The 25,861-nt window shown below is 35.0% G+C and overlaps 3 protein-coding genes across 5 annotated transcripts; all 3 read right to left on the reverse strand.

Annotated features, from left to right (window-relative positions):
• Positions 1-5,621: 5,621 nt before the first annotated feature.
• On the reverse strand, positions 5,622-19,328 carry LOC116135658 (sucrose transport protein SUC3). The gene is given in 15 exon segments (XM_031421374.1): positions 5,622-6,159; positions 7,034-7,077; positions 7,172-7,235; positions 7,312-7,545; positions 7,715-7,779; positions 7,782-7,860; positions 14,705-15,061; positions 16,281-16,356; positions 16,563-16,662; positions 16,810-16,843; positions 16,957-17,041; positions 17,129-17,168; positions 17,284-17,382; positions 18,181-18,246; positions 19,258-19,328. Coding segments are annotated over 13 exon segments (1,416 nt in total). The 5' UTR covers positions 17,351-17,382; positions 18,181-18,246; positions 19,258-19,328; the 3' UTR covers positions 5,622-5,988.
• Positions 19,329-20,376: 1,048 nt separating this feature from the next.
• On the reverse strand, positions 20,377-21,337 carry LOC116136335 (binding partner of ACD11 1-like). The gene is made up of 2 exons (XM_031422047.1): positions 21,191-21,337; positions 20,377-21,068 (listed from the first exon to the last, which is right to left on the reverse strand). The coding sequence occupies exon 2, from the start codon at positions 21,018-21,020 to the stop codon at positions 20,640-20,642; it is 381 nt and encodes a 126-aa protein (XP_031277907.1). The 5' UTR covers positions 21,021-21,068; positions 21,191-21,337; the 3' UTR covers positions 20,377-20,639.
• An 829-nt stretch (positions 21,338-22,166) lies between these two features.
• On the reverse strand, positions 22,167-25,282 carry LOC116135930 (binding partner of ACD11 1-like). Of its 3 annotated transcripts, none has more exons than XM_031421656.1 (5): positions 25,133-25,282; positions 24,799-24,942; positions 23,811-23,886; positions 22,991-23,104; positions 22,167-22,868 (listed from the first exon to the last, which is right to left on the reverse strand). In XM_031421656.1, exons 2-5 carry the CDS (start codon positions 24,912-24,914, stop codon positions 22,440-22,442), a joined length of 735 nt encoding a protein of 244 aa, XP_031277516.1. In that variant the 5' UTR covers positions 24,915-24,942; positions 25,133-25,282; the 3' UTR covers positions 22,167-22,439. The 3 variants fall into 3 exon arrangements, with proteins under 3 accessions (XP_031277516.1, XP_031277504.1, XP_031277510.1); XM_031421644.1 differs by having other exon boundaries at positions 24,799-24,976; positions 25,133-25,280; XM_031421650.1 differs by having other exon boundaries at positions 24,799-24,986; positions 25,133-25,264.
• Between the last annotated feature and the right edge of the window lie 579 nt (positions 25,283-25,861).

Genomic DNA, 25,861 nt, shown 5'->3' on the forward strand with positions numbered 1-25,861 from the left:
AAAAAAAAAATGTGGGCCCAGGCCCAGGCCCAGGCCTTGGAGGAGGGCCTAGTGGAGGGCCCAGGCCCTCCTCCTTAGGCCTGGTCCCGTTTTGGGACCAGGCCTCCTAGGACAGGGTTTTGATGCTGGGCTTTTGGGCCCGGTCCCAAATGCCCAGCTCTAAATATGATAATTGTTTGAGAGAAAGTTATTGGAACTCTAAGAAGTTTGACCTGTAGAAAAGGCTTAATAAGGTTAGCCCAAATTATCAATACGTATAAATAGAGTTGGTGCAAAATCTATTCTCTAGGTTTAGTCATATTGAATTACAATCAAGGGTTTGTGTTTGAATTTATTCTCTTTTAAGTTTTTAATTTATTTTTATTGGTTATTTTAATTTAGTATTTTTCATCAAATTCTTGCTAATCAAATAGTAACAACATATTCAATTTTGGTAATTGGTGATAGCAATTCTCTAGGGTTCGATATCTGGTATTTAGTCATTATTACTTGCAAGAATTCGTACCCTTGCGAATATCAAAACATGCAATTTTTAAGACAAATATATGAATTGATCCAAGAACTAATGTTTTTGTTTATTTTTATTTTCGAGCCTAGGTTAGGTTCAGTTAAGATGTTTGTGGTTGTTATTACTGAAAACCCTCAAGAGACTATAACTTGTCCAACTAAGGAAGACTAAGGGTTTAAAAGGAATGTTGCATATGCTAAATGCAACCATGATAATCTACAGAAGTGATATAGGTTAGCTTAGGAGTAGATTTTATTTTGTTTTGGATTCTCAATTTCAAGGACATCTTTAGATCACTTAGATTGCTAGGGACTAGAAGTAAGCTAGTTGGGGGTTGTGATAAATGCTTGGAAATACACTTATACTTAGTGATTTATTGGTATCATTTGTGGGAAATTAGGTTTAATTTGTGTAATTTTGCTTAATTGTTTCATAAATGTGTTTTTTATAATCACATGTATATTTGGTGTATTTTCAGGTCATAAATATTTAAAAAAAAAAATAAGATTTGAATGAATAATAATGTTGGCAAGGAAATTTGTGACCACTAGGAACAAACGGTTTGAGAATCAAAGTTGAAAAGAGAAAGTTATAGAATTTTAAGTATCATTGGTTCTAGGGTTTTTTCAAGCTTAAGTGGTGTCGCGGCATGGAAAAAGTGGCGTTGAGATATGGTGTTCTCGGGTTTTGAAAGAAGATTTGAGTATAAATCACGGGTTCTAGAACATGCTTTAGTATTTTTAAAATAACATGAGTTGTAGACCTCGGATTTGGATGATTCTTAAAGTATTTGAAAGCTGACTTGAAGGGCTACAATTAATATTTTCATGACTTTGCCAAATTCGGGAGTTTTCATGCTCAATTTTGGAGATCATAAGGCATCGCGGCAGAGAAAAATTGGCACTGCGGCCTGTGTGGAAGCAGTCTGAATTTCATTAGGAGTCTCTTATTCTAATTCGCCTAGAATTGTATTTTCTTATTCTAATTCACATAGGATTTGTCTAACAATACCCTTAGAAGCCTGGCACTATAAATAGACTTGCTTAGCAATCTAAAAGATCATCGAATCAAATATCAAGGAATTAGAGATGTAAAGAATAGCTTGGAGAGGGATATTGGAGGAAGTCTAAAGCAACATCATAGAACAACCAGATTCACCTAAGATTCTCTACTCACTTTTATTAGTTGTTCTCATGAATACTATTATTGGTTTTTTGTTTTCTATTGAGAACTAATTTTCTTGTGATTGGGAGTGATTTCAAAGCCTTAGACATGTTTTACTATAATTAATAAAACCTCAAGTTTCTTTCTTCCTATTTCTCTTAATTATGTGTTAATTTTCTGTGATTAATGCCTTAGTGAGTTCTCTTGATTATTTAAGTGCACAATTGAATGATTGAGTTAATCTATCTATTTACCAATTTGGATTGTTAAGTACATAGCTTAATTAATCTGGATAACTAGTGGTAAATTGGTTGATGCTTGCTTGCAATGGGAGTAAACACTCAAGATAACTAAACCAAGCTTATGAGTTTAACCTTGATTTAATATGTTTCTCACTTTTTAATGCTTGTATTAAATTAAATCTAGAGAGCTTATTCTAGGTTGTTTAATAGATATGGAATTGGGTTAAAAGCTTGTTTAATCCAACGACAAAGTAAGGAGCATTCGAATTCGTCGAGCTTGTGATATTTTTTTGAGTTTATATAGTCAAGAGGATAGGAAGTTAAGGAAGTGGTTTTATTAATTTGCGTTGCATGTCTGGTGGTGGCGAATAGCCTTTCAATCTAGTTGTCTTATATTTATTCGATCTTATATTTAAATTACTTGTTTTTAATTATTATTTTTTATTTTCTGCATTATAAAGTGTAAACCAAAACCGCCTATTAACTATATAATTAGTTAGTTACAAAAATCTTCTACAGAAAAGACTCTTGTTTTGTAATACTTTCTCTCTCTAGCTAGTATACTCGTAAAATAACAGTAAAACTCACTAAATATATATAAGAAAATATACATGTAGATGAGTATAAAATAATGGGCCCATAACTAATTTTTCTTTATATACAAATCTTTACATAATGTAATAAAGTCACAAAACATCAACTCGACAGTGTTTCCAAACCCTTCCGCTTCTTAACGTTCCAAGCGACCACATCTCACCTATTACCTGCAAAAACATTGAAAACAATGGGATGAGCACTAATTGCTTAGTAAGTAAACCTGCTATGCTACTCTTCTCTCTCTGTTGCTTATATTCTGAATTTCTTTCCTTACATCACACTTCTCTATTCTTCTCTGTTCTCTCTCTATTCTTTCTTTGTTCTTTTTTTTGTTTTTTCTTAATTTCTAATTTCTCACTACTCATGGTAGTAGGCATGGTATCATGCATAGGTATAATGCAAATACACAAATGCATAAAATGTGCATTTTCTTTTCTGTTTTTTTGTTTTTTTATTTTCTTATTATGTTTTCTGTTTCTTTTCTTTGTATTTCTTTCTATGCTTCCTTTTCTTTTCTTTTCTAGTCTTTCTTTCTTTTCTTTTCTATTCTTTCTTTCTTTGCTTTCTATTCTTTCTTTTCTTTTCTTTCTTTCTTGCTGATCGGACTCGGTTGAGGCATGGATTTGGAACCTTGGCCGTGTGAGTGTATTCTCTAATTCTGGGTACAGTCTTCATCTACATGCACTTTTAACAGACTGTACAATTCTTTTTTCTGATTCTAAAGCCGCTCACTAAAGGCGGCGTGTATGCGGGGCTATGTCACTCACAGGTTCCCCATCGAAACAACATTCTCTTCTTTTATCTTTTTACACTTCTTTAAATAAAAATTCAGATTTGAAATTCTTTAATATTTCTCATTTCTTTTTATTTGTTCTTTAACTTTAATGTTCATTATTGCTCTTTAATGCTCTTATGAGTATGTATGCATGTAGATGGTCTCATGCTTATTATTCTTTCTAAATTCACATGTTTGGATGCAATAATGCACTATGGAATGTAAACATGTCATTCTTTACCATCTACAAACTCATCTCAAGATAACAAATAATCATACTCATACATGCACTTCTCTTTGATATTTCATCAAACAATTTGTATGCATACATCAACTCTAATTTGGCTACATTTCCACCTCTCTTCTAAGCCACCAAAATTTGGAATAAAACACACCAAGATTAACGTCAAATCTGTCCAGGATTCACACTTCATAAATTCTACACCAATTCTTCTATAATTCATCCAAACTCTCATCAAACATCAAGTACACAAACACTACTTCTCATAGATAAACTCTAACCATCATTCAACATCCATTCCATCAACAATTTTTCATATATAAGCACATATATGCATAAAAGAAATTCTCTACACAATATTACTCCAAGCATGACTAGGGTTGGATTTACTTACCTTAGATATGAGCAATCCAACACTTTAGTAGTCTTCCTTGATCCAACTCTCTTTTTCTTAAATCCTATGAACACAAATCATAAGAATTTAACACTTTAAAAATTAAATCTCATATCTTAGTGCAAAGATCTTACCTAAGGATGCTTGGAATTGAAATTCCACTAAAAATAAACCAAGATCTATGAATTTCCTTGAAAAAGGATTGAAGAAATTTGAGAGAGCTTGGGTGGAAGGTGGCGTGAATGGAGGAGAAGAAATTGCTAGGGTTTCATTCTTCAACTCTTGATATAACAAAATATTATTTATAGTTTCCCATTTTACCCTTGCACTTTCTATGAAATTTCATCTATGTCTCTTAGTCAATTACCATAATGCCCTCATTTTTATTAACTTCTCCATGTTATTCTACTTCTTTTCACTCCCCACTTTTTTCAACTAATTATGAGTGAAAAGACCATTTTACCCCTAATGAAATTTTACGAAATTTTCTTTACACTTGTTCAAGATAACTTTAACAAAATTCAACTAAGGGTATTAGGGTATAAATAAAACTACATACCTTGATGTGGGCGTTACATGTTTGCTCTGTGTTAACAAATGACATATTCATAGAAATTAAGGTTAAATTGACTGTTGCATTTGAACTCATAAAAAAACATAAAAGAAGAAGAGAAAATCAAAGGAGAGAAACCGAAAGAAACTGAGAAAGTTTGGGTTATATGCGAGGGTATTTTAAGAAAATTAACACATTCGGTGGTTAATTAAGTTTAGAGTTTGAAAAGGTGGTTAATTTTTTTTAACCCAGTCCATTGTTGGCTAATCTTATTGATATTTCCTAAAAATAAACTGTTAACATAAGTATCAACGCAACAAGTGACAAATTAAGTTCACAATTACTGTATTTGATTGAAATAGAACAAAGAATCTTACCCTATACATGTATACTTATCTCACTACACAAGTTATTTTAATAATAAAAAGTTGAATAACACTACAGTGCGGTTGAATTTACCATTTGATTTGAATCCTCCCCTAAACTTCAGCCCGGGTAAAGCAGCATTTGGCTTAGTTTCATGTAAAACGTGTGGCAAAGAAACCGCTATTTTAAAATAAATAAATAAAGACTGGTGTTGAAAGGTTATTCATGATAAGACAATCTATTCTAACCCACCCGACCCAGTCACTCTTCATTTGATGCTTAGGTTCCCAAATGAAAGTGCAGAGCTAACAAAGCGAAGCCCACCATTCATGTTGCATGCTTTAGGCTTTTACCCTAGTCCAACAAACTAGTACTCCCACCACTGTTCAATTAATACTGTGGAAGATGATGTTTAGCCACTAGGCCTAATGCCATCACCAATCACTTTGCACCTGGTAAGACCCCAAAAACTCCAACTGTACTGCAGTAGTGCAGTGCAATGCTTTTTAAGATAATATTATGTTTATATGTAATCCAAGCAGAAAGTCCAAACCAAGATGCTTAAGCATCCTCAACTTAATTAGCCACTTTTTAAGGAAATCTTTCTCAGTTTACAAATGAATACATATTTTGATAAAATTATAGAAATATATAGAGCTTAGGCAGGTAGCTAAACAAGGTGAACATCATCAAAATCATCCACACCATACAAGTTATAATATAATACAATTGCATGATATGAAAAATCCAAAATGTCACATAAATGAGAAGAGCAACCAAAGAGAAGACGGCAGAACATAAAGTTAATATATTCAGATCTTTTTATAATATGATTATGATATGCATGTGAGAGCTTTTCAATATAAGTGTGATCATTTACACTCTACATAAGGTACAGGTGCCCACAAATGGGGCAAAAAAAATAATGAATTTGAATATATAACCCATCACTCTTTCTATGTGAAAATTGTACATACTCATAAGTAGAGCCATTGATTTCCAGCAGGTAACAAGTGAGAAAGAATGATGCTGATTATCCGCTATGAGATCACTAATGGATCCTGAATGAAAATCATTGACCAGTGCGTTTGTGGTTTCTGATAATCATATACAGACTGGATGCCTCTTCATTGAAGACAGTATAGTCATTAACCAATATGAAAACCAGATGACTCAAAAGAACTTGTTGAAAGTTTTGGAAGCTTGAGAGTTGCGACAACACCAGCAGCAAGGGCAGACAAGGATGCCAAAACAAAGGCAGGTATATTTCCTCCACCAAAAAGAGCATCCCATGGACCCGCTCCAAGTGATACAACCATCTAAAATACCAACAATATATGTGAAATCAGTTTTTATTGATTAACAGAAAGGCAAAAGTATTAATGAACTATAAAAAGAGACAAATTTAACCTTTTCAGTATGCTGGTGATAGGTGGTTCAGTAATAGAGTTAATGACTTTTTCCCACCTAAATAATGGTTTAATGACACTTTCTCACCCATAGACTTTTTACTACCCAAATTTATATTCTATTTGCGAATAGAGAGCAAACTTGGTCTAGGTTATTAGAGTTTTTGAACAGGGGAGGCCGATGAGTCTTTTAGTGGTATAAGGTTGGATTTTAGCGGTTGGGATTGATCGGAATTTGACTTGGGAGAGGTAATTGCGCAAACTCTAATCACTCAATTGCCTGTGATTGACAGGATCGGTAGGAGTAAGGTTTGAGGGGTTTTGGTGAGTGATGATCCGGAAAGAGAATGGTGGTAGTGTGGGGTCGCAAAGATGTCGGAATTGAAAACAGAATATAAATTTAGGTAATAAAGTAGTATTTTAAAAGTCTGTGGATAGGAAAGTGTCATTAAGCCATTATTTGGGTGGGAAAAAGTCGTTTAAGACAGTAAAATGATCATATGATATATTGGAACATAGGAGTAGCTTATTCCAAAAATACAGAAACTTACCCCCAAAGATTAAAATAAATTGTCAAAAAAAACCTTCTTCTCATTTAATTTTTTATTGTTATTGAAAAGAGAGTATGTTGCTACAGAAAAATAACTATCTAACTAAATTATTACCACAGAGCAAAATGTTAATCGGACCATTGATCTAAAGAAATATCTAAATTCTGATATGCCAAACAGCAAGAAACTACAGCCTTGGAACCAGAATAGAAAGACAGAATATATTCACTTACCTGCGGTACAACAATTGCAAGATTGAGAACTCCTATTGCCAATCCTGCTCAACCATTTGAGTTTGAAGGTATAAGTTGCAAAATATGGCAACAATATCAAGCAGAAGAGATACTAGATACAAACAATGTCATACAAACCTTGCCCACCACCAGAATCAGCAGTCAACTGTGCAGTAACAGAAAAGGGAACACTATAGGTAATCTGCAAGACAAAATGATTAAGTGCCGGAAAGGAGAATGTCTGCTAACAGAGACAGGCTAAGAAGACTGATACATACAGCAAGGGGAAAACCAAGAAGAGCAAATAAAACCAAGGAAGCTATTTTGATTGATCCACTGCCTCCAATTACATGCTCAATCCCTTCCGAGTATTCCCTGACAGATATCAAGCTAATGATAGCTGTGCCTGCCATGCAAGCAAACACTATGAAATTGCTCATTGCCCAGACAACCCTTGCACCCAGTCGCTGACACATAGGTTGAATAAGGAAAGAACTGATTCCAAGAACAACCTATGAAAAAAAAAAAAAGGAACTATAGATTAACAAATGTTTGTAAGCGGAAAGAAAACAGTTTACATCATCTAACTACCTTCAGCCTTAAATTACTCAAATAATTCGATATTAATATGACATTATTTAGGAAAAGTCAAATTGCTGGTGATAAATTTTGAGTTCTTACAGAATTCAATAGCAAACCAAATGCACCTTCTCTGACAACCTCTGATCTTTCATATACTTCACTCAAGAATTTCCTTTTGGATCCCCATGATAAACCTCTCTCCCCATCCAATCTGTATCGAAAAGAAAGAAGGGGAACCAGGACAACTACATTATAACAAGATCAAAATGAAAAGAGAAAGGGAAAATTATTATTATTTATTTTTTATTTAAAAAAAAAAAAAGGAAAATGAAGAACTTAAACAGTAACCATCACACTGAGACATCATCATTGTGGATAAATAATTAGCTAGATCCACCTGCGGATTAGTATGTTGAAATCAATAACATAACACCCTTGTGGTTTATTCTAAATATCAAACTCAACCCATGAGGACTTAGAAATTTTAGAATAATTATAATCTAGACCCCTGGAATCACTAACAGCAGTGGGTGAGGATCCTATGGCAGACTCAGGGGGTCTAGGAAATATTTTACCCTATTATATTGATATACTATAATGAACATCTGTTGCAAAAATAGAGCAATTACTTAAGCACATACCCAACTAAGAGCCATAACAATAAGCACCGCATGCATTGCAGGTGTGAAATGCCTTAAGCTGGTTAACAAATTGACTTACAGCTCCAGGCCCTCATTGAAACTTTATTTTGATCCTCAACGTGTTGTTGACATGCTTTTGATCTACACCCGTTCATGGGCACTGTCTGCATTGTTGCTGTTGAAACTGGCAGCAATTGGTACATCAGGTTTTGATTTGGAAAGGTCAAGGCCTTTTCATAAGGATCTCCAACAAAGGAGCAGAATCTGATAATGATTGGGCTGATTTACAGTGGAACCTCATCAGCAAAATATATAGTCACAACAGTACATAGAGTCAGGAAGACCTGCGACAGCACAGCAAATTTTAGACTGATTGAAAAAACACAAAATGCAAATGAAACCAATACGCACTCACACCAGACATACTTGAAAATACTATCATATCTGTGCATAGATACAAAACCCATACAACAACACTAATGTGATTTCTCATTCAACAGAAAAATGAAGATAAAACCAACTCAAAAGAAATAAAAGATGTCTGAAAAAATCAGAAACATGCTATATATACAAAGTTTATTTTTTCATCAACCGAGCCTGATCAGACATCAGCAATATATGCAGAACCACATGAATTATGAACGAATGAATATAAGACCAAGCACCTTATTGTCCTATACTACTAGCTAAGACACTAAATTGTGTAGGACAGTTTCTATCATATCAATATTTTTTCCTTGTTTAAGTTGGCTTTCTATTTTGATTAGTAACTCTATTTTAGTTTGTTTACTTTACTTATTTGGTCGTATTGTTTTCATGTTTTATCAAGATATTTATACCTTGCCTTATTGTAGTCATATTAGAATGGTCTATAAATAGGTTTGTTTTACTGCACGTTATTCAGACTTTCTAAAGCAATTCAAAAAAGTACTTGTAATATTTTCATCATTGGTTCTACATTGTCTCATGCTTTCATGATTATTTCTCAGAGTCCACGAATTTATCATTTTAAATTCAAATTATCTCCAAGAATGTTTATCTACAACATATCAATTCCACTGTGTCAATAAAAGAATCGGCATATTCTCTCATCAGTCTGAGCAATATAAAATTACACTACAGGCGGTTTTAATAGCTAATTTGAGACACTGTATAAATCTTGACAATGCTCAATAGTCTCATCACTATGAACAATCACCAAGAAGTTTAATACTAAAATACAAGACAGTATAAAAGCTGACAATTCTCAATGGTCATTTTAAACAAAACACCTAGATCAGGGTTCAATTTTAAGTTTAAACGATTTCCAGCAAAACCTACTTTACTTTAATCATCCCAGTCTTCAAATAGATTGTATAGAGCATTACATGTCAAATAATGAAAATCTATCACAAGCTAATGAAGCACATTAAATGCGAAAGAAAATGCAGTAAAGAATTTTACCATAGAAACTTGAATGGCCATGCAAAATACAGAACTTCTATGCATATACTACTCACCACTGCCACAATAAATGCTCTTTGAGATTTCCGCAAGCCGCACAACAAGCTCTACTCTTAGGAAAGGAAACCACTGCTCAAGAAATTGTTGAGTAGATTATCAACCAAACATCACTTTTCTTTAGGGTTCAGAAATTAAATGAGAAACAAGTTTTTAAATTATGAACTGAGCATCTATGTGAATGCAAAAGAATTAAGCACCAAGAAGATGCATGCAGGCTCGTCCACAGATATGTTACTTAACCCAGAAATTGTTTCCAAAAAGTTTCACCTTGCCAATCTCCACTTGCACCAGCAAAATCCTAAGATGTTTCCAACAGCCATCCATGAGCAGAATATACATTAGCTGAATTGCGTTGATCAGGACCTAAGGCATGATATGATTTCCAACAACAAACTGGCACATCATTTTCCAAAAGAATAGTAACAGCAAATCTTCTAGATAAAATCCTAAACATTTAGAAGCCACAACTTACTACTTTAACATAATGAGTAGAAAAATTCACCTGATAGATCAGCCAAAAGCGCACGAGCTGGTCCCTACAGAAGAAATAAAAGTGCCATTGTTGTTCAGCATATAGATGGCAGCTTATTAAATTCATTTTCATGCAGAAACGAATAACAAGGAAGAGCAACTACAAAGCAAGTTTACCTGCACGTATTGTTAGCAATCCAGCATCCAAACCCATACAAATACAAAGGCAGCTCTTGTTCGAGTTCCTTTGAATACTCGGCATTTGCATGGATGACAGTCACTTTGAATTTAGATTAATATTCATGGAATAAATGACAAGGAATCAAATAAGAATGGAACCTGCAATCCTCCTTTGTATCACCCAATACATAACCAATGTCTGCAGAAAACCCGATTATTATCACCTAAATTCCAAGACTTCGTTTAGCTGATATAAAATACAGGATAGCATATCTAATATACAAAATAAAAATGTGAATTTCGTCAATGCTTACAGCAACTGAAATCATGAGAGATCCTGCAAGAATAAATGGCCGCCTCCTTCCATACTTTGAAGTGCATTTATCACTCCAAATCCCAACACAAGGTTGAACCTAAATATGGAAAAAAATAACTCAGACAGAACCAAATTTAAATCAAAGATATAACTGGCAGGAGACATGCACAATTTTCTTGTTTATTTCAATAGAGCAATATACAGGAATACTGCACCATCACATTTGCAAGTCAAATAAGACAAAAGCAGGCAGCAGGAGACACTCCAACCAGGACCAATAACACTGGCCATGATCCAAAACTTAAACAACAAGGCACCAGATAAAAAAGTGCCTTTTATCAAACCAATTCATTTTGTTAAGACTACAATTCCCCAGTAAGATACAACGATAACATTTCAATTTTATAACTTAATTAACTTAATCAGAAGAAGGAGAGGAGACAAATGAACAATAGGAGCCAAAAGAACTGTATGTACAAAACAACCAAGGCCAAAATCACCACAACTATGGATATGTGGAGAAGCACCCCCAACATTTGGTGTGTGGTGGTGGGCAGCCTGAGATACATGTAGCTCAGCCACTACCAACTGAAAGTTCATATATTCAGTTCAGACATGAACCAGTAGCAGTGAGAAAGAATTTTATTCATTCAAACTGGTATAAAATCATATCATGTTCTGGCCCAACTGAATTCCAATATAATGTGTTCAAACTAGATGATAGGGTTAATGCACAAGGCATCCAGTAGCAAACTGTAATCAGTAAACTCTCTCCTTAAATAGTCTGGATACATAGTAAACAATTGGGGGAAGATAAAAGGATTAAATGGAATGAAGTTAAAATGATAGCCAGGACCTACCACAGGCCGTAATCGGCCACAGAGCCAAATGAATGAGAAAAGGCGTGCTCTATCCCAAGTGTCTGTATCAATCAGCAATAAGGAGAATAGTTAAGCAAGAAGAAAGCTGTACACACCAAAACATAATCTAAATAAGCATCAAAACTGATTCAGATAAGCTAGATTAAAACAGCAAAAAATGAAGATAATAATGTATCAATTTAGTTCACTAACTTTCATAATCATCATTCCTTTCCTTGCCCACTAGACATCTTTACACTCTTAAAAGTAATAAAAAACAGCAAATGTCTACACTCCTTCACCCTTTTTTTCATAATGATACCTTTACTCTGGAAACGAAAGGTTAAAAAGGAGTCAATAAGAGAAACAACAGCAAACGGTTTTATGTCATACAGGAACAAGACTACGTATGTAGAACAAACAAGCACTTATTTCAAATGATAATAAAAGTGACCAGCCATGTTCACCCTCTAGTTGCCATTTATTGTTCAATATTGAATTCACATAATAAGAATTTCAAACGCTTCTCTCATGTCTCCACGGTTTATTCTCGAAGAATGGAATTATATTGGATATTTTCTTCCAAGCTTTTTGGCATTTTTTCTCCTTACCATGAAATCAAAATTTTCAGCATCTTTAGCATCATAAAGCGGCCACTTATGTTAGAGTAATTCATATTCCAGCAATAGTATCTCTGCGGAAATTCTTTCATCAGTAGCAATTTCAGAAAAGTGCCTTCAGCAGCATGAAATTCTAGTTTCGAAATTTGAGATGCCAATTTCTAACTTTCTAAACAGAAAAACTCCTTCCACACAATCTAAACGTAAAGCAACATACATCAAGGTAAGCTTTCGTCTTTCATGACTACAGTCTAATTAATTTGGTACATGCAAGGCAATGAAATAATTCAATGGTCGATACAGCATAAAATCTGTAATAACAATCAAAATAATTGGACGAAATCGAGAAGAATCTAAATAGACCAACAAAAAACAAAAGCAATACAGCGGCAGATCCAAAAGATGGAGAGAAGACCTGAATGTAGGGGTTAATAAAGAAAGCTGCAGGCCCAACCGAACTGAACACCGCGGCAACTACAACTCAGAAGAGTAACAAGCTACACTGTTTGGATCTGACACAAAATTGGAGTTTCCGTTTGAAATCGTTACATGAGAAGATGGATTAGAATTCAAGTCGATCGGACGAGATGAACTCTCATCGGCTCCAACCATCTCCACTTCTGCCTCCTTCTTAAGGTTCCTGTATGGAACCTTGAACGACACCGTCCGCCATTACTCTTTCTGTCTCGCCAACTCAGTTGTTTTCCATTAAAGTTAATTGACATAAAATAAAATGTTATTATTGATTACAGATTTGATTGTATTTGTACTTTGTAGGGTAGAGAATTAGAGAATAAATGAGTGAACGACATCAAATTTGGGCGGGTGAGCAGTAAACTGATGAAGGACTCGGGATTTTAGTCAGTTGTATACGTTGCAACTGCATTATGTGTCATGCTGTAGTGAACCATTGCCTTACATCTGGACCATCGTGGGTCCAACGATGATCATAAGTCATAACTTAATTTGATTTAAAATTTAAAATTTTTACATAGCAGACATGAAGTAACATCCACGTAAATTGACTCAAAGATATTGGGTGCGTTTAGCTTATTATTATTTCTAATCCTATTCTTCAAATAATGTATTATTTCATAAATATTAGCTTATTTTTTTAATTATTTTTAGACCCTATAAGATTATTAATTTTATTAAATACTCCCTAAAAAAGTTTAAAAATTAATAAAAATACCCTCGTGACCTATACTTACCAGATTCTAACAACCACCGTCGGTGGTAGCCAAAATCTATCACAAAGGTAAATTACTTATCAAAACTAGCCAGTAATTCACCGATCTAGCCGTTAGTGACGGCCAAAGAAATGGCCGTCATTGACCGTCAACGACGGCCAAATCTTGGCCATCGTTGACCGTCAACGACGGCCAAATCTTGGCCATCGTTGACAGACAACAATGGCCAAAGATAGCCTTCTTTGGCCTTTTCCGGCCGTCGATGACCACATATGGCCGTAGATCTGTCTTTTTCGGCTAGATCCGTGGTGGATCTGGTTAGAAAAGGTCATAGCAACAGCGAGATTCGGCCGGTATGTGTCGTTACGTAATTTTCCGGTTAGATTCTGACAGTGGTGGCCGGAATCTGACACTGCGGGTGGTGGGGGTCTTTTTGTTATTTTACATATTTGTATATATTGGGGTATTTATTAAATTAGAAAACTTAGAGGATTTTTCAATAAATTTTTAAATTTTACTTCGTAATAGAGGTGGGCAAGGGACCGGTCCCTTGCGGGCCCAGGCTTGGGCCCGTTTGGGACTGGTCCCAAATGGGACCAGTCACTCATGGGCCTGGGACCGGTCCCAGGCCCATGAGAAAATCCAAGACCTGGACCAGGCCCTAGGCCTGGTCGGGACTGGTCCCGTGGGCCCAGGACCGGTCCCATGGGCTTGGATAATTTCATTTTCCCCCCTCAATTTTTTAATATTTTGGGGGTAAAACGAAATTTTATAGGAGGTTTTTAGTATTTTTTTAGGGGTAAAATTNTCAGAAGAATTTCCTTTTGGATCCCCATGATAAACCTCTCTCCCCATCCAATCTGTATCGAAAAGAAAGAAGGGGAACCAGGACAACTACATATATAAACAAGATCAAAATGAGGAAGAGAAAGGGACAATTATTATTATTTATTTTTTATTTTAAAAAAAAAAAAAAAGGAAAATGAGAGAACTTAAACAGTAACCATCACACTGAGACATCATCATTGTGGATAAATAATTAGCTAGATCACCTGCGGATTAGTAATGTTGAAATCACAATAACATAAACACCTCTTGTGGTTTATTCTAAATATCAAACTCAACCCATGAGGATTTAGAAATTTTAGAATAATTATAATCTAGACCCCTGGAATCACTAACAGCAGTGGGTGAGGATACTATGGCAGACTCAGGGGGTCCAGGAAATATTTTACCCTATTATAATTGATATACTATAAATGAACATCTGTTAAGCAAAAGATAGAGCATAATTACTTAAGCACATACCCAACTAAGAGCCATAACAATAAGCACCGCATGCATTGCAGGTGGTAAATGCCTTAAGCTGGTTAACAAATTGACTAATACAGCTCCAGGCCCATCATTGAAACTTTCATTTTGATCCTCAACTGTTGTGTTGACATGCTTTTGATCTACATCCCGTTCATGGGCACTGTCTGCATTGTTGCTGTTGAAACTGGCAGCAATTGGTACATCAGGTTTTGATTTGGAAAGGTCAAGGCCATTTTCATAAGGATCATCCAACAAAGGAGCAGAATCTGATAAATGATTGGGCTGATTTACAGTAAGTGGAACCTCATCAGCAAAATATATAGTCACAACAGTACATAGAGTCAGGAAGACCTGCAGACAAGCACAGCAAATTTTAGACTGATTGAAAATAACACAAAATGCAAATGAAAGCAATACGCACTCACACCAAGACATACTTGAAAATACTATCATATCTGTGCATAGATGATACAAGCATATCCCATTACAATAACAGCAATAAGTGGGATTTCTCATTCAACAGAAAAATGAAGATAAAACCAACTCAAAAGAAATAAAAAGATGTCTGAAAAAATCAGAAACATGCTGTATATATACAAAGTTTATTTTTTCATCAACCAGAGCCTGATCAATAGACATCAGCATATATAATGCATGAACCACATGATATTATGAACAGAATGAATATAAGACCAAGCACCTTATTGTCCTATACTACTTACCTGAGACACTAAATTGTGTAGGACAGTTTCTATCATATCAATAATTTTTCCTTGTTTAAGTTGGCTTTCTATTTTGATTAGTAAGCTCTATTTTAGTTTAGTTTACTTTTACTTATTTGGGTCGTATTTGTTTTCATGTTTTATCAAGATATTTATACCTTGCCTTATTGTAGTCATATTTAGAATGGTCTACTATAAATAGGTTTGTTTTACTGCACGTTATTCATGACTTTCTACAGCAATTTCAAAAAAGCTCCTTGTAGAATATTTTCATCGTTGGTTCTACATTGTCTCATGCATTCATGATTATTTCTCAGAGATTCAGGAATTTATCATTTGTGAATTCAAATTATCTCCAAGAATGTTTATCTACAACATATCAATTCCACTGTGTCAATAAAAGAATCAGCATATTCTCTCATCAGTCTGAGCAATATAAAATTACACATCAGGCGGTTTTAATAGCTAAATTTGAGACACTGTATAAATCTTGACAATTGCTCAATAGTCTCATCACTATGAACAATCACCAAGAAGTTTAATAGCTAAAATACAAGACAGTATAAAAGCTGACAATTTCTCAATGGTCAATTTTAAACAAAACACCTAACGATCAAGGCTTCAAATTTAAGTTTAAACGATTTCCAGCAAAACCTACTTTACTTTAATCATACCAGTCTTGAAAATAGATTGTAATAGAGCATTACATGTCAAATAATGAAAATCATATCACAAGCTAATGAAAGGCACATTAAATGCAGAAAGAAAATGGACAGTAAAGAATTTTACCATAGAAAACTTGAATGGCTCATGCAAAATACAGAACTTCTATACATACTACTACTCACCACTGCCACAATAAATGCTGCTTTGAGATTTCCGCAAGCCGCACAACAAGCTCTACTCGTTAGGAAAGGAAACCATCTGCTCAGAGAGAATTGTTGAGTAGATTAATCAACCAAACATAACGTTTCTTTGGGGTTCAGAAATTAATAATGAGAAACAAGTTTTTAAATTAATGAACTGAGCATCTATGATGAATGCAAAAAGAATTAAGCACCAAGAAGATGCATGCTGGCTTGTCCACAGATATGTTACTTAACCCAGAAATTGTTTCCAAAAAGTTTCACCTGTGCCAATCTCCACTTGCACCAGCAGAAAATCCTAAGATGTTTCCAACAGCCATCCATGAGCAGAATATAGCATTAGCTGAATTGCGTTGATCAGGACCTAAGGCATGATAATGATTTCCAACAACAAACTAGCACATCATGATTTTCCAAAAGAAGTATGTAACAGCAAAATCTTCTAGATAAAATCCTAAACATTTAGAAGCCACAACATTACTACTTTAACATAATGAGTAGAAAAATTCACCTGATAGATCAGCCAAAAGCGCACGAGCTGGTCCCTACAGAAGAAATAAAAGTGCCATTGTTGTTCAGCATATAGATGGCAGCTAATTAAATTCATTTTCATGCAGAAACGAATAACAAGGAAGAGCAACTACGAAGACAAGTTTACCTGCACAGTATTGTTAGCAAGATCCAGCATCCAGAACCCAATAACAAATACAAAGGCAGCTCTTGTTCGAGTTCCTTTGAATACTCTGCATTTGCATGGATGAGCCAGTCACTTTTGAATTTAGATTAATATTCATGGAATAAATGACAAGGAATCAAAATAAGAATAGAACCTGCAATCCTCCTTTGTATCACCCAATACATAACCAATGTCTGCAGAAAACCCGATTATTATCACCTAAATTCCAAGACTTCGTTTAGCTGATATAAAATACAGGATAGCATATCTAATATACAAAATAAAAATGTGAATTTCATCAGTGCTTACAGCAACTGAAATCATGAGAGATCCTGCAAGAATAAATGGCCGCCTCCTTCCATACTTTGAAGTGCATTTATCACTCCAAATACCAACACAAGGTTGAACCTAAATATGGAAAAGAAAATAACTCAGACAGAACCAAATTTAAATCAAACGATATAATTGGCAGGAGACATGCACAATTTTCTCGTTTATTTTCAATAGAGCAATATACAGGAATACTGCACCATCACATTTGCAAGTCAAAATAGAGACAAAAGCAAGGCAGCAGGAGACAGCTCCAACCAGGACCAATAACACTGGACATGATCCAAAACTTAAACAACAAGGTCACCAGACTAAAAAGTGCCGTTTTTATCAAGTAACCAAATTCATTTTGTTAAGAACTACAATTCCCCAGGTAAGATACAAACGATAACATTTCAATTTTATAACTTAATTAACTTAATCAGAAGAAGGAGCATTGGAGACAAAGGACAAATAGGAGCCAAAAGAACAGTAATGTACAAAACAACCAAGGGCAAAATCAGCCACAACTATGGATATGTGGAAGAAGCACCCCCAACATTTGGTGGTTGTGGTGGTGGGCAGCCTGAGATACATGTAGCTCAGCCACTACCAACTTGAAAGGTCATAAATTCAGTTCAGACATGAACCGGTAGCAGTGAGAGAGAATTTTATTCATTCAAACTGGTATAAAAGATCATATCATGTTCGTGCCCAACTGAAATTCCAATATAATGTGTTACAAACTAGATGATAGGCGTTAATGCACAAGGCATCCAGTAGCAAACTGTAATCAGTAAACTCATCTCCATAAATAGTCTGGATACATAGTGAAACGATTGGGGGAAGAATATAAGGATTAAATGGAATGAAGTTAAAATGATAGCCATGACCTACCACAAGGCCTGTAATCGGGCCACAGAGCCAAATGAATGAAGAAAAGGCGTGCTCTATCCCAAGTGTCTGTATCAATCAGCAATAAGGAGAATAGTTAAGCAAGAAGAAAGCTGTACACACCAAAACATAATCTAAATAGAGCATCAAAACTGATTCAGATAAGCTAGATTAAAACAGCAAAAAATGAAGATAAATAATGTATCAATTTAGATTCACTAAACTTTCATAATCATCATTCCCTTTATCCTTGCCCACTAGACAATCTTTACACTCATTAAAAGTAATAAAAACAAGCAAATGTCTACACTCCTTCACCCTTTTTTTCATAATGATACCTTTACTACTGGAAACAAAAGGTTAAAAAGGAGTCAAATAAGAGAAGGACAACAGCAAACGGTTTTATGTCATACTAGGGAACAAGACTACGTATGTAAGAACAAACAAGCACTTATGTCAAATGATAATAAAAGTGACCAGCCATGTTCACCCTCTAGTTGCCATTTATTGTTCAATATTGAATGTCACATTAATAAGAATTTCAGAAAAAGCTTCTCTCATGTCCTCACGGTTTATTCTCGAAGAATGGAATTATATTGGATATTTTCTTCCAAGCTTTTTGGGCATTTTTTCTCCATTACCATGAAATCCAAATTTTCAGCATCTTTAGCATCATAAAGGCGGCCACTTATGTTAGAGTAATTCATATTCCAGCAATAGTATCTCATGCGGAAATTCTTTCATCAGCAGCAATTTCAGAAAAGTTGCCTTCAGCAGCATGAAATTCAAGTTTCGAAATTTGAGATGCCAATTTCTAACTTTCTAAACTAGAAAAACTCCCATTCCACACAATCTAAACGTAAAAGCAACATACATCAAGGTAAGCTTTCGTCTTTCATGACTAATAGTCATTAATCATTTGGTACATTGCAAGGCAATGAAATTAATTCAATTGGTCGATACAGCATAAAATCTGTAATAACAATCAATATAAATTTGACGAAATCGAGAAGAATCTAAATAGACCAACAAAAAAACAAAAGCAATACAGCGGCAGATCCAAAAAGAGTGAGAGAAGACCTGAATGTAAGGGGTTAATAAAGAAAGCTGCAAGGCCCAACCGAACTGAACACCGGCGGCAACCGTACAACTCAGAATAAGAGTAAACAAGCTACACTGTTTGGATCTGACATCAAAATTGGAGTTTCCGTTTGAAATCGTTACATGAGAAGATGGATTAGAATTCAAGTCGATCGGACGGAGATGAAGCTCATCGGCTCCAACCATCTCCACTTCTGCCTCCTTCTTAAGGTTCCTGTATGGAACCTTGAACGACACCGGATCCGCCATTACTCGTTCTGTCTCGCCAACTCAGTTGTTTTACATTAAAGTTAATTGCATAAAAATTAAAATGTTATTATTGATTACAGATTTGATTGTATTTTGTACTTTGTAGGGTAAGAGAATTAGAGAATAAATTAGATGAACGACATCAAATTTGGGCGGGTGAGCAGTAAACTGATGAGAGGGCTCGGGATTTTAGTCAGTTGTAATACGTTGCAACTGCATTATGTGTCATGCTGTAGTGAACCATTGCCTTACATCTGGACCATCGTGGGTCCAACGATGATCATAACTTAATTTGATTTAAAATTTAAAATTTTTACATAGCAGACATGAAGTAACATCGACGTAAAGTGACTCAAAGATATTGAATCAGGGACGTACAGTGGGTTGCCAAAAAGAAACTGAATCAGAACCGTTGATAGGCAAGAAATAAAAAGTCTGTGGAATGGGAAATTGAGTTTTGACAAGGACACCGACCGACACGGGATCAACCGAACGGGAAAGAGTAACCATAATATCAATTGTTTAGAATTGGTTGAGGATGATCAGATTGACCATAAAGCTAATAATTTTCTTTCTTCAGCTGAAAGAATAGACTCTCTTTTGCTACTTGGAAATTCGTGTACGATGACTTTTCTTCCTAGCTTGGCAATTCTAAGTAAGATCCAAGGAATGTTAAATTGGTTTTAAAGAAAGGAGTGAAACAATCACAGCCTTCAAAACAACTACAGAAACTTATAATGTTAAAAGGATGATTGATTGGATCTAAAGATTAACATTCCAAATTGTTTTGGACACTGACATAGAATATTAGAGACTAATTCAAAATATAAATTGATCAGTTATAACAGAAGCAAATTCAAATTCGTGGATATTGGGAAAGAGGGCAGGAGACAGAATTTCAAAGGCATATATACACAAAACTTACCCTAAAAAAACAACATATAATGAACCTATAATGGCTCTCCGTGAGAATATAATCAACACAGATTGACGAGTAACAAGTTTATACGAAACTTTTATGACCTCTACAAAGTATAAAACTATCAACTAGCCGTAGTTTCCAAGAGGTATTGATATACACAATGAAAGCCAGTATCCATGTTTGCTATGTCTCATTGGTTCACATTACGACTACCCAAGTCAGCTGTGGCTTTAGCTGCTCGATTTAGAGCATCTGACACCCACAGTGCTCCATTAGAGAAGTAGCTACTATTGACCACAGTGGTTGCAGCAGCTGCCGCAGCTCTTCCAGTGGCTGAGACTGCTGATCTGGTGGTCTCTGAGATGTGATACTTTCCATCCACAGATTTAACGGCTTCCACACCAGCACCAATCTTATCAGAGAGACCGATTTTCTGATTCAGCTCAGAAACTTTAGCAGCAGCAGTTGCTGAAACTTGATGAGACTCATCAAAATCTTTGGCCTGGCTTAGAGTATCTTTCCCCAGAACATATCCCTTCGCCAGCATGGTCTTCACAACTTCCTGAGCCATTGCAAGTGCTTCTCCAGCATCAGAAACAAATGGACTTCTCTGAGGGGGCTGCTAATAAAATAATCAGAACGGTTATTAGGAAGCTGATTAAAAATAATAAATCTAATTTTTATAAAGGATCATAATATGATCACAACTGAAAGACAAAGGACAAAACAAATCATGCATACAGTTGATTCTGTTTCATCCTCCAACTCACGAGATGGCCTGTTCCAAAAATCAAACTCATCTTCGTACTGACCCCAGCGTGTTATACATACACGTTGATCCAAAATAGTGGCACCCTACAGAGGAAAAGATTGAGAAGAAAGAAAGCACAAACTAGTTATTAGACAATCAATCATGGAAGAAGTGAAATCAGAAAACTCAAGTTCATTTAGATATGCTAGTCCTGAGCATAAAGAGATCATATGCTAGTACTCAAGTACTTATTACACTAAGATTGTCAATGAGAGCCACATTTTTCAGTGAGGGAAAAATGTTGTACACTTGATAAGAAAGGCATGGACAGAACTCCATAATGCTATGCCAAAATTTCAGATTAAAGTTGCCAAAATTTCAAATTAAAGTTTTCAAAAGGTGATGGAACTAAGCATCATATATTTTTTCTGGTTGACAGGAGAACTTAGTGTCATTTACAAGAATAAATACCGCAGTAACAGTTACGTCACAGAAAAAACAAGAGAGAGGTCATTTATGAAATGTACCAAAGTAATCAACANATAGGCAAGAAATAAAAAGTCTGTGGAATGGGAAATTGAGTTTTGACAAGGACACCGGCCGACACGGGATCAACCAAACGGGAAAGAGTGACCATAATATCAATTGTTTAGAATTGGTTGAGGATGATCAGATTGACCATAAAGCTAATAATTTTCTTTCTTCAGCTGAAAGAATAGACTCTCTTTTGCTACTTGGAAATTCTTGTACGATGACTTTTCTTCCTAGCTTGGCAATTCTAAGCAAGATCCAAGGAATGTTAAATTGGTTTTAAAGAAAGGAGTGAAACAATCACAGCCTTCAAAACAACTACAGAAACTTATAATGTTAAAGGGATGATTGATTGGATCTAAAGATTAACATTCCAAATTGTTTTGGACACTGACATAGAATATTAGAGACAAATTCAAAATATAAAATGATCAGTTTTAACAGAAGCAAATTCAAATTCGTGGATATTGGGAAAGAGGGCAGGAGACAGAATTTCAAAGGCATATATACACAAAACTTACCCTAAAAAAACAACATATAATGAACCTATAATGGCTCTCCGTGAGAATATAATCAACACAGATTGACGAGTAACAAGTTTATACGAAACTTTTATGACCTCTACAAAGTATAAAACTATCAACTAGCCGTAGTTTCCAAGAGGTATTGATATACACAATGAAAGCCAGTATCCATGTTTGCTATGTCTCATTGGTTCACATTACGACTACCCAAGTCAGCTGCGGCTTTAGCTGCTCGATTTAGAGCATCTGACACCCACAGTGCTCCATTAGAGAAGTAGCTACTATTGACCACAGTGGTTGCAGCAGCTGCCGCAGCTCTTCCAGTGGCTGAGACTGCTGATCTGGTGGTCTCTGAGATGTGATACTTTCCATCCACAGATTTAACGGCTTCCACACCAGCACCAATCTTATCAGAGAGACCGATTTTCTGATTCAGCTCAGAAACTTTAGCAGCAGCAGTTGCTGAAACTTGATGAGACTCATCAAAATCTTTGGCCTGGCTTAGAGTATCTTTCCCCAGAACATATCCCTTCGCCAGCATGGTCTTCACAACTTCCTGAGCCATTGCAAGTGCTTCTCCAGCATCAGAAACAAATGGACTTCTCTGAGGGGGCTGCTAATAAAATAATCAGAACGGTTATTAGGAAGCTGATTAAAAATAATAAATCTAATTTTTATAAAGGATCATAATATGATCACAACTGAAAGACAAAGGACAAAACAAATCATGCATACAGTTGATTCTGTTTCATCCTCCAACTCACGAGATGGCCTGTTCCAAAAATCAAACTCATCTTCGTACTGACCCCAGCGTGTTATACATACACGTTGATCCAAAATAGTGGCACCCTACAGAGGAAAAGATTGAGAAGAAAGAAAGCACAAACTAGTTATTAGACAATCAATCATGGAAGAAGTGCAATCAGAAAACTCAAGTTCATTTAGATATGCTAGTCCTGAACATAAAGAGATCATATGCTAGTACTCAAGTACTTATTACACTAAGATTGTCAATAAGAGCCACATTTTTCAGTGAGGGAAAAATGTTGTACACTTGATAAGAAAGGCATGGACAGAACTCCATAATGCTATGCCAAAATTTCAGATTAAAGTTGCCAAAATTTCAAATTAAAGTTTTCAAAAGGTGATGGAACTAAGCATCATATATTTTTTCTGGTTGACAGGAGAACTTAGTGTCATTTACAAGAATAAATACCGCAGTAACAGTTACGTCACAGAAAAAACAAGAGAGAGGTCATTTATGAAATGTACCAAAGTAATCAACAAATTGATATTGCTAGAATCATCTCTACAGAGGAATTTCTGGTTACAATTACAGATCGACTGTGCTAGGCTATAATTAGCTCGTGGATATTAAACTTATTGCAAAATTAACAAAACTCACAAAATATTGGCTTTTCAAGTCAGTTCATCACAATTCAATCTCTGAATTGGCATGAAGTAAAGCAACCAATATAACACGCTAACAAGCAATTTAATAATATTTCTATTCAATAAGCTTGCTTCCCCGGCAAAGAGTTTAATAAATACTCACACTGAGTAAGACTGCTGTTTCTTGAGAGTAAGCATCTTTGAACGTAACATACGCAGAACACGCAAAATCACCAGATCTGTTTGTCCCAAACAATATAATCCCATATCAGAAACAATGGACTACAAAAAATGATACATATGCCAGAAGACTATGTACAACACAAACATTAACTATTAATAAAAAAAACTATTTAACATGCTCTGCTACCAATTATTAAAATAAAATGAACTTGGCAATGGCCACACTCACACATCAGAAGAACCAAAACTCCCTTCAAGAACTTGATCAAATGACATTATGCATTACAGTGCTTGAACCGATGGACAAGCAATTATCAAAATATTAAACCTTACCACAGATTTCATACACCAAACTTCCTACTGTAATATAGGAGTCCCATAAATTAAACAATTAAGAAACAAACACTTCTATTCACATTCAAAAGCAAGCAAGCTATAAAAAATATAAAAATATTAAACAAAAACCCATTTTAAAGCCCACATATATATCATTAGTAGAATAGACAACATGATTAACAAGCGGTCTGGACATACATAGCCAACTCAATAATCACAATTTCCCAAAATGTGTAGGTTTTATTGAAAGAAAAAATCTAGTAGTAAAATCCAAAGACTTGCCAATTATATCTTTGATGAAAAAACAAATGATATATTCCTATATATAACCCTAGACTATGCTAGACTATCATGTCAGACTATACAAGACATGATAGTCTAGCATTTAATTGTATGGTTTAAAAGTCTAATTAAATCTTAAAGAACGCTTATGTCTAGCACATTAGATAACTACATATGGGAATATCTCAATCAACAAGCCAATCACATATTAGTTTCACAATTGCATAAATGAAACATATAAACTCGGAAATTGCAAAAGATCACGATATCGATCTCGAAAAAAATTTGATAAAATAAAAATACAGAACTAGGAACGTAAAAGGATTGATAATGTCGTTGAAAGACGGTACCTGACGATTTCAACATGACCGACTGCACCAGAAAAAGAGAAAAATTCGTACAAGTCTTTCTCTGTAGCCCTGGGTGACAGCCCTGTTACTTCTATCGTATATGCTTCTTGATTCATCTTCTTCAAAATCTTAGATTATCAGACCCTAACGTTGATCAATTTTCACCCAGGTCAAACATCTAAAAAACACTTATGACGATTAACGAAGGAAAACATCTAAAAAACACTTATGACGATTAACGAAGGAAAAGTGAAGACCAATTAAAATAATGAAGTGTAAAATAGAAAGTAATTAATGCTGATTAAAAAATAATTGGAAAAACTAAGCAAATTACCTGTTGGAAATCATGATTGGACCAGAGGAGTGGAGAGAAAGAAAGAGTAAATAGTAGAAAGCAACACCCAGAAGGAGCACCCGTTACAAAGGTAGTTTACTTTTGGCGTACGAAAATTTCGGATCGAATTTTTATTAACACGAATTTGGGTTTGGGTTTACTAGGCTAACTTCGCTAAGTAACATAAAAGAAATAGAAACACTAAACTTATATTTAAACTAAAATATTGTTTTTTTTTTATCAAATGAACTAGGGAAAATTTAGTATAACTTAACTAATGTTCTGAAACCCGGATCAGACCAACTGGTCTAACCGATCGGACCGAGAACCGACAGCCTTTCTAGTCCAATTCAGGTTTCAAGGGGGTTTTTGCTAGATTTCAAATCTATAAGGACTACTTGTAATTTTTTAAGGGTGTTTTAATATTTCAAAACTTTACAGACTAATTATAATTTTTTGGGGCATTTTTGCGATATCTTAAAATTTTAGGGACTAATACAGTTTTATGGTATTTTTGCAATATATTAAAATTTTAGGGACTAATTAATAAAATTTTAAGGGTATTTTTGTAATATATTAAATTGTAGGGACTAATTAAATATTTTTGTTGTTAACGTCACCGATCTGATCAGTTGAGTGGTCAACCAGGGAATCAAGCCCTTGATCGGATCAAGGCTCGGTCTGGTTTTCAAAACCTTGTTTGATATCGTAAACGCCCAAAAATGCCTC

This window comes from Pistacia vera, unplaced genomic scaffold, assembly GCF_008641045.1.
Source record: "Pistacia vera cultivar Batoury unplaced genomic scaffold, PisVer_v2 Contig109, whole genome shotgun sequence".
NCBI classification, from domain to species: Eukaryota; Viridiplantae; Streptophyta; class Magnoliopsida; order Sapindales; family Anacardiaceae; genus Pistacia; species Pistacia vera.